The sequence below is a fragment of the Sinocyclocheilus rhinocerous genome, unplaced genomic scaffold (genome assembly GCF_001515625.1).
Source record: "Sinocyclocheilus rhinocerous isolate Xijiao unplaced genomic scaffold, SAMN03320098_v1.1 scaffold1226, whole genome shotgun sequence".
Lineage (NCBI taxonomy): Eukaryota > Metazoa > Chordata > Actinopteri > Cypriniformes > Cyprinidae > Sinocyclocheilus > Sinocyclocheilus rhinocerous.
Window position 1 is genome coordinate 123,017 of NW_015645507.1, and position 9,765 is coordinate 132,781.

Genomic DNA, 9,765 nt, shown 5'->3' on the forward strand with positions numbered 1-9,765 from the left:
AGGAGGCGGGGCGGGGGCGGAGTCTGTCCCTCGTTCCCATAGCGATGTGGACATGGACATCGATGTGGGGCCAGGGCTGAGACGGTTACATCACAGCGCCTCGTCCTCGGCATCCAGCAGCTCGGCACAGTAAAATATACATAATTTTAATCATTTACATAATCATAATAATATACACACTGCCGTTCAACAGTTTGGGATCAGTTCGATTTTTTATGTTTTTTTTTAAAGACATTTCTTCTGCTCATCAAGGCTGCATTTATTTGATTAAAAATGCAGGGGGAAAAAACACTAATATTGTGAAATATTATTACAATTTAAAATAATGGTTTTCTATTTAATATACTGTATAATATAATTAATTCATATGATGCAAAGCTGAATTCTCATCATTCATTACTTCAGTGTCACATGATCCTTCAGAAATCATTCTGGTTTATTAACAATATGCTGATTTTTTGGAAACAGTTTTTGCTGCTTAATATTTTTCTTTGGAACCTGTGATATTTTTTTCAAGATTCTTTGATGAATAAAAAGTTAAAAAAAGAACAGCATTCATTCAAAATAGAAATATTTTCTAACAATATAAGTCTTTACTATTGCTTTTTATTAATTGAACACATCTTTGCTGAAAAAACATACATTTCTTTCAAAAAACGACCCCAAATATTTGAATGGTATATTATTACAAAATAATTTTTTTAAATAAATGCTGTTCTTTTTTACATTTTATTCATCAAAGAATCCTTTAAAAAAAGTATCACAGGTTTAAAAAAATATTAAGCAGCACAACAGTTTCCAGCACTGATAATAATCAGCATATTAGAATGATTTCTAATAATGTCATGTGACACTGAAGACTGGAGTAATGAGTAACTGGATTAAATTCAGCTTTGATCACAGAAATAAATTGTTTTTTAAAGTATATTCAAGTAGTAAACCATTATTTTAAATTGAAATAATATTTCATAATATTACCATTTTTGTTTTGTATTCTTGATCAAATAAATCTTTGAAAAACATTAAAAATCTATGTGTGTGTGTGTATATATGTAAAATGCTATATTGATTTGTAGTGTAATGTGTTCTTGTGTAACTGTTATTTCAGATCGCTGGAGAACCCGACGCCGCCGCACACGCCTCGCTCTCAGCGCAGGTGACGCAGCGCAGCTCTCTCTATGGTTTGTCTCTGTTCGTCGTCTCACTCTCTGCTGTGCGTCTGCAGGCTGCTGGACGCTCTGTTACCGGATGCTCCGGCTCTGGACGAGGACCTGATCGACTCGCAGAACTGGCAGGAGACGGTGGAGCCACATGTACTGACCTCACTCTCCTCACGAGAGATCGACCGGCAGGCCGTCATCTACGGTGCACACAGCAGATCTATACAGGTGGAGCTGGGGAAGGTGAAGGGTTTCTGAAGCAAGCTGAAACTGCTACAGCAAGCACTAGTCATATATTTAAATGTTGAGCAGCGAGCTCATTGGCTACCGATACAGGAGAGAACCAATCAGCTGTGCCATGTGATGATGTTGTCATTAGGTCAGATTGAGTTCGACCTATTGGACTGCGCCATCTAGAGTTTCATGCCAGAACTCTGTATTTCATGCCACTCTTGCCTGACCAATTCAATTCAGTTACACTTTGTTGGAATTTCTTCCCAAATCTGTCTTGCATCTCAAAGCGTGTCTCACATCAATTCACATCAATACACTTACACCAATTTAAACGAACAAACAAAAGGCAGGCCATTTGGAAACCCGTTTGAAAACAGTCATTTTGCGGTTACATTATTAGCTGTTTGCGGTGCAGAAATTAGACATTTCCATTTATACATCCATTTCATCCGCTTTAAAGGGAATATCCCAGTTTTGATACAACTTAAGCTTTTATTTTTACTGCATCTGTGACATGATGTCAGTTACCATAGACAGTAATTTTAACTAATTTTAGGCACTCATAATGGGAAATTATTGTAAGCATCACAACACGCACTGCTTTTAAAGTATGTAAACTTGACATTGACATGAGACTAATGTGATAAAATCACTAGAAACACTCAGATTTAATTTGTTAACATTAGTTAACTACATTAGGTAACATGAACTAACAATGAAACATTCTTCTAAAGCATTTATTAGTCTTGGCTAATGTTAATTTGTAATATTTACTAGTACGCTATTCAAAACAAAAGTTGAATCTGTTAATATTATTTAATGCCACTGAGCTAACATAAACGAACAATGCACAGATGTATTTTTGTTGACTTACACTAACAAAGATATTGTAACAATGTATCTCATTGTTATTTGATATTAGTTAATGCATTAACTGGCGTTAAACAATGGGACCTTACTGTGAAGTGTTACCAAATCACTAACAATATCCAAAATGTCATGATGCATTGAAAGATGAGAAAATTATTTTACTTGGAGAAAAATCTGAACATCTAATAAATGTTTTGTTCAGATCTGAACAAACCTGAAAATCAAAATGGATCAAAAAGACACATTTAGCTCAAATACAACACTTCTTGTTCAGGAAGAATTCATTAAATGCGTTAACAAAAACCAGAGCAACTTTTATTTTAATTCCTTTTAAAAATTGAGGAAAATACATCAACATTGTTTGATTTGGTAATGCTTTGTTTTGGATAAGCACATTTATTCTGCTTTAACTCTGCTTTTAAAACTTTTCCATTTGTGTTTTAAAGGCATTACTGAAACTTTTTTATTTTATTTGTATTCTTTTTGTGTTTTATTATTATTATTATTATTTTTAATTCAGGAATACATCCAAATTGTTTTCTTTGGTAATAGACATCATGCTACAGAACTAAACCGAGCCTTGTATTTTTTTATTAGAATATTATTATGAATTAATGTAATTGATTTTATTTATTTAATATAACTTTTATTTTACAATTTGTTAAGCCTGTGTTCAGCATCATTTTACGATTGTACATTTGAAAGGCATTCAGCAGAAGCACTTCTAAATCAGTGCTTCACGTGAATATTTACCCATTATGTTAAGCAAAATAATCACCAAACAGACAGACAACAGTTTAATACACTGACTGTGTGCCTGTCACATGCTGAACATCTTTAATAAATGATATTAAGCGTGTAAATATGTCAGTGAGAATGTTAACTGGTTGTTTATAGTGAAATTTCAGTACTTGACTTCCTCAAATTAATAAGCAGCCCAGAGTGAAGCATAAACTGTGTGAACCCAGAGAGAGCCCAGGGATGTTTTTGACTCAGATGGGAATATTGTCAGGCGTCTGTCAGCTCTGTGACGAGCAGCGTTTCTCCTCCGGCGGGAGAAGTGAGCCTCCTGACAGCCCCAGACAAGCCTGTCTCCTCATTCGGTTTGTGTTTTAAGATGAAAACTATACCAGTCAAAGTCGTTAATGATCTCAGATAGCCTCAAGCCTCAGACTTCAGCGTGTTTGTGGGTGAAATGGAAGAACGTGAGCAGTTTGAGGAAAGTGTGAGCTAAATCTAAGGCTGTTTTGAGACAGTGTGACCAGAGTGAAATTACAGTCAGACCCTTAAAGGATTCACCGTTTGGTGTGTTTTATGTGGAACCTACTTAGAAATCCTAAAATATTGCAGCAGAATCAGTCCATCGTTGTAATTTATTTTTATAGCTATACTAGCTGTGTTTCCATCAACATATTGTTTATACAAATATTGGGACGTTGCACATGTGCATAAAATCTTAAAATGTGCATTACAAATTATATTTTTTATCCTGTCTCACCAGAGTGGTTTTTGGAAACGGTGCTTTATTAGCGGACGTTTTATGATTTTTATTTATTTATTTCAGTGCCGTCAAACGATTAATCGCGATTAATCGCATCCAAAATAAGAGTTTTTGTTTACATAATATATGTGTGTGTGCTGTGTTTATTTATTATGTATATATAAATACACACACATGCATGTATACATTTCAGAGAAATATGTTATTTTTATATATTAAATGTATTTATTTGTAATATAAATTATATGTATATATATATACATGTAAATATTCTCTAAATATATACTGAATGTGTGTGTATTTATATATACATAATAAATATACACAGTACACACACATATATTATGCAAACAAAAACTCTTATTTTGGATGCGATTAATCGCGATTAATTGTTTGACGGCACTATATATTTTTTTTTTTTGCATTTTTTTTTTTAATTCACAACTTTTTAATGCAATATTGCAATTTTTCATACAAGTGAAATTCTCGTCTTTGCTTTATGCAGTATTTTTTCCACAAGGTAAATCGTGCAACTTTGTTTTATGTGATATTACAATATTTCACAGAAGTTAAATTTGCAACTTTGGATGGCTACTACTGTCTTGTCCTAACCTCACAATACTCTAAAGTTGAAGACAGTATATTGCAAATAGCAAGATTGTACAGATACATATCTCGGTCTTGTCTTTTCCGTTAGCCTACACATAAACATTTTGAGTTGCAATTGTGCTTTTGTTGTTTATATCCTTATATTTTCATAAATAAAGCGATGCAAACCTTTAGAGTGTGTGTATAGTTTAGTAGTAGTATTTTAGCTTGCTCTGATGCTCTGATGTTGGTCTGCAGAGCTGTTCACCACGGAGGCGTCTCACCTGCGCACGCTGCGGGTTCTGGATCAGGTGTTTTATCAGAAGATGCAGAGCGTCCTCAGTCCAGAAGAGCTGGCCTGCATCTTCCTGAACCTGTCTCACGTCTACGAGCTACACGGTCAGAAGTCAAGCATTTCTACCTCTGCTTTGGCAGTATATGAGCAGCTCTACTCCTGTAAGATGTATAGTAATAATAAGACGTGACTTGGAAACTTGGTTTGTGTAACAAGCTGTTTCACTATAAAGCAGAATATGAACTTTGGATGCAATCTGTTTAAAAGTGTGCATAATGCACACCTAATGCATAAATGTGTTGCATAAGTACTCGTGTTGTTTTTCTATCCCAGCGAGCCTATGTGAGGCCATGAAGAAGCGCAGGCAATCGCCGATCGTTCAGGGCATCGGAGACATCATGCTGGCCAGAGTGAGTGTCTCGCTCCTCTCCGGTCTTTCACTTTTTAAGCTAAAAGAATAGTTCAATCAAAAATAAAATGCTGGAAATGTGCTCACTCTCAGACCATCCAAGATTAGGATGAGTTTGTTTCTTCATCAGATTTGGAGAAATGCAGGATTGCATGACTTTGCTCACCAGTGGATGTGAATGGGTGCCGTCAGAATGAGAGTCCAAACAGCTGATAAAAACATCACAGTAATCCACAAGTCATCCACACCACTCCAGTCCATCAGTTAACATCTGGAGAAGACAAAAGATGCATATTTGTAAGAAACCGCTCCATCAATAAGTCACTTTAACGTCAAACCATTGATTCCAGCTAAAACACGAGTCCATAATCCATAATAACGCTTGGCTAACAAGCCAAAACAGCTCTAAACCAATATGTGTGTGGATTTTGATCGAAGAGGACAACACTGGATGGACTTTTTCACTGGAGGAAGCGTTATTATAGATTATGGATTCATATTTTAGCCGGAAGTTGAAGTTAAAAATGTTGTAATGATGGATTTGTTTCTTACAAACACATAGTTGTTGTCTTCACAAGACATTAACTGATGGACTGGAGTGGTGTGGATTACTTGTGGATTACTGTGATGTTTTTATCAGCTGTTTGGACTCTCATTCTGACGGCACCCATTCACATCCATTGGTGAGCAAGTCATGCAATGCTACATTTCTCCAAATCTGATGAAGAAACAAACTCATCTACATCTTGGATGACCCGAGGGGGAGGAAAGTGTCAGCAAATTTTCGTTTTTGGGTGAACTATTCCTTTAAAACGAATGCTTTACATTAAAACGAATGTGCTGTAGTTTGAGGGAGATCCTGGAGATCAGTTCGAGGAGCAGGTGTCTCATCTGTGCAGTCAGCAGAGTCAAGCGCTGGAGCTCATCAAGAGCAAACAGCGCAAAGACCCTCGCTTCGCTCACCTCATCCAGGTAAGGCATGCATCAGTGCTTTCCCAGATCATCCACGAATCGTACGAGTGTGTGTTGATGCGGTGTGCTGTCTGTCAGGAGTGTGAGGCCAGTCCTCACTGCCGCAGGTTACAGCTGAAGGATCTGCTGCTGGCTGAGATGCAGCGCTTGACTAAATACCCTCTGCTGCTGGACAACATCATCAAACACACAGAGAGTGAGTGAACGCACACTAATCATCATAACGAGACGCTGCGTTCAGGATTTGCACTGGTTGATCATATGTGTGACCCTGGACCACAAAACCAGTCATAAGGGTCCGTTTTTCAAAATTGAGATTTATACATCATCTGAAAGCTGAATAAATAAGCTTTCCATTGATGTATGGTTTGTTAGGATCGGACAATATTTGGCCGAGATACAACTATTTGAAAATCTGGAATCTGAGGGTGCAAAAAAATCTAAATATTGAGAAAATCATCTTTAAAGTTGTTCAAATGAAGTTCTTAGCAATGCATATTACTAATCAAAAATTAAGTTTTGATATATTTATGGTAGGAAATTTACAAAATATCTTCATGGAACATGATCTTTACTTAATATCCTAATGATTTTTGGCATAAAAGAAAAATGGATAATTTTGACCCATACAGTGTATTGTTGGCTATTGCTACAAATATACCCCAGCGACTTAAGACTGCTTTTGTGCTCCAGGGTCACATATGTGCAAAACTAAAAATCTTAATTTTTGTGATCTATTAAAACTCTAACCTATTGCATTTTGTAAATTTTGCCGATTTAAATAAATCTCCAAGGTGAAGTTATAAGTTATCAGTAAAGGATGACTGTGATGATGATAATCGGTTATAATTGGTGCTATTATATACAATGTAATTATTGTTAATAATGTGATTATTTTTACATGACTATAGGTTATTACCAATACCAAACATTAGGGGTCATGAAGTATTTTTAAAGATTTCAATTTCAAGCAAATGCTGTTCTTGTGAACTTTCTATTTATCAAAAAATCCTAAAAAATAAAATGTATCACAGTTTCCACAAAAATATGAAGCAGCACAACTGTTTTCAACATTGATAATAATCAGAAATGTTTCTCGAGCAGCAAATCAGCATATTAGAATGATTTCTGAAGATCATGTGACACTGAAGACTGGAGTAATGATGCTGAAAATACAGCTTTTTCACAGATTTTAACATACTGTATATCCACATATATATGAGAACAGTTCTGTTAAACTGTAATAATATTTGTGTGCAGCGGCGTCTCCTGACCTGCAGCTGCTTCAGAGAGCTCAGGCCCGTTGCCGCGGGATACTGCAGGCTGTTAATGAGGTCGTCAGGGAGACGGAGCACCGGCATCGGCTCGGCCAATACCAGCGCAGGCTGGACCTGACGCCTGTGGAGCGGCTGGCCAATCCCGTCGCAGCGCAGTTCAAGGTGCGAGCCGTCCCGTACGCCTCATTAGTGCCGCTAGCATCGCTCTTCATGCTGTCTGCTTCCTCTCTCACAGAACCTGGATCTCACCACTAAGAGGATGATCCACGAGGCGCCGCTCACCTGGAAAGTCAGCAAAGACAAAGCCATCGGTAAAGAGGTTTAATGCAGATGGGCAAATCAGAACTGAATCAAAATTAAACTAACTAAATATGACCATAGTAACCATAGTGTCGGCTAAAATACATCACTTAATATTGGTACTTTTGCTGCAGTAAAATGTGGTAATGCACATTTTTGTAAAGGCAGCTTCTTTCCTGTGTTGACTTTAAATGTACAGTTTATTTATAAAAAGATATTATTCAGGGCTGCAGTGTTGCGATAGTAATATATTTCTTTATTGATTTGCTTACTTTTTAATATTTAAATAAGAGTAAAAATTTTTTTTAATATTTGTTAGGGTTAGTTATTTTTTGTTTCTTTTGCCCTTTGCAGATCACATGCCTGATTATTATATTCTTATATGAAATATATTGTATTATATTAAAATAGCTTATTTTGCACACTAGCACCAATGTTACTTCAGTATAATTGAGATACTAATATATTTTTTAAATTTGTATTTTGATTTATATAAAATAGTAATAATTATAGATAGATAGATAGATAGATATTATTATTATTATTAAAATCTGTAATTTTTTATTAATATATAATAATTAATAATATCACAATTAATTTTTATTAGTGCTGTCAAACGATTAATCGCATCCAAAATAAAAGTTTTTGTTTGCATAATAATTACGGAGATATGGCCGTTCAAAGTTTCTATGGATTTCCATAGACTTAAGCTTTAAAGCGTTTCATCCAGGTCGCCAGTAGCAAACAATGGAGAACAAAAACGTTTATTTTGGATGCGATTAATCGTTTGACAGCATTAGTTTTTATTAATAACATTTTAAATTTAGTTATTTTAATGCATGACGTTAAACTAAATTAAATTAAATGAGAAAGGTTGCCTTGAAATGACTGAAATCAAATACGTTTAAGTTGTTTTGTGTTATATTTTATTACTTTTATTTATTTATTTATTTATTGTTTTAGTTCATGTTTTCGTATGGTTCTAGTTAACTGTGATAACCCTGACTAGCACATAGATGAGCTGTGAGTCTGTGATTGTGTTGTGGTCACTGGTTCGTGTGAATGTCTCAGAGGTGCAGGCGCTGCTGCTCTCAGATCTGCTGGTGCTTCTGCAGAGGGGTGCAGACGAGCGGCTCGTCCTGCGCTGTCCGTCACGCTCGCTGGGCGGAGCTCCAGACCTCAAGACCCCCTTCTGCCCAATCCTGCGCCTCGACTCCGCCCTCGTCCGCTCGGTCGCCACAGGTCAGACTTCAAACGCCATGCATCTCTACACATCTATCCTTTATTTGGCCAGGAATTATCCCATTGAGATATACATCTCTTCTAGCAGGGAGTCCTGGCCAAAACGGCAGCACACATAAAACAAGAAAAATAATAAAGAATAAAATCGTATCCAACATCATATAAAAAGAATGACATAAAACATTCACATGTTTCTTCCCTGTAGAAAAGCTTTCTAAAAATATTTAGAGATGGAAGTGCTTCTAACATGATAACACTCTGCATTTCTTTCCATAACCGAGGACCGTATGAGGAAAAGGCCATACTGTAGGAACAGTCAAATGTTATTTAGAAAAATTTCTAGTCCTACGAATATCCCCCAGCGACTTAAGACTGCTTTTGTGCTGCAGGGTTACAAATGATAAGAGATTACAAATGTAAATAATGCCTTGGCAATAAATAGTAGCATATGCATTTTTCTCCTTTGGTACAAGACGGACCAACCAATTTGTGTAATGATGCATTCGTCACAAATCGTATTGCAGCATGATATATACAATACAACTTCTTTAGCAAGGATACGTTTGCATGCATATAAACCACATCACCATAGTCCAACACTGAGAGGAAGCAGCTTCAGATAATTCTCTTTTTTTGCTTCAAAAGGAAAGCATTTCTTTATACGAAAGAGAAAACCCAATTTAGGTCGGAGCTTTTTTAAATGATTTTCAATATGATACATATATATTCATACATATACGTTTATTGAGCATACTTTAACCCTCTGGGCTTATATTTGTACATAGTATGAGATGACACTTAGTGACTTTTGTTGCGTGTAGCAGGAAATGAATGGAAAATACTAAAAAAATACAACTCAGAGAATCTTTTGGTGGTACAAACTACAAATCAGCCACAGTGCAGAAAAAAGTGCACAG

General features: G+C 36.0%; 1 protein-coding gene across 1 annotated transcript in view; it reads left to right on the forward strand.

The window, feature by feature from the left end:
• LOC107706014 (rho guanine nucleotide exchange factor 11) overlaps nucleotides 1-9,765 on the forward strand; it is a 33,677-nt gene that overhangs the window by 15,381 nt on the left and 8,531 nt on the right. The window contains exons 22-31 of the mRNA XM_016509570.1: nucleotides 6-129; nucleotides 1,109-1,156; nucleotides 1,226-1,365; nucleotides 4,612-4,752; nucleotides 4,982-5,058; nucleotides 5,904-6,029; nucleotides 6,108-6,225; nucleotides 7,290-7,468; nucleotides 7,542-7,617; nucleotides 8,678-8,848. Coding sequence (XP_016365056.1) covers nucleotides 6-129; nucleotides 1,109-1,156; nucleotides 1,226-1,365; nucleotides 4,612-4,752; nucleotides 4,982-5,058; nucleotides 5,904-6,029; nucleotides 6,108-6,225; nucleotides 7,290-7,468; nucleotides 7,542-7,617; nucleotides 8,678-8,848 — 1,200 coding nt within the window. The remainder of the gene's footprint in view (nucleotides 1-5; nucleotides 130-1,108; nucleotides 1,157-1,225; nucleotides 1,366-4,611; nucleotides 4,753-4,981; nucleotides 5,059-5,903; nucleotides 6,030-6,107; nucleotides 6,226-7,289; nucleotides 7,469-7,541; nucleotides 7,618-8,677; nucleotides 8,849-9,765) is intronic.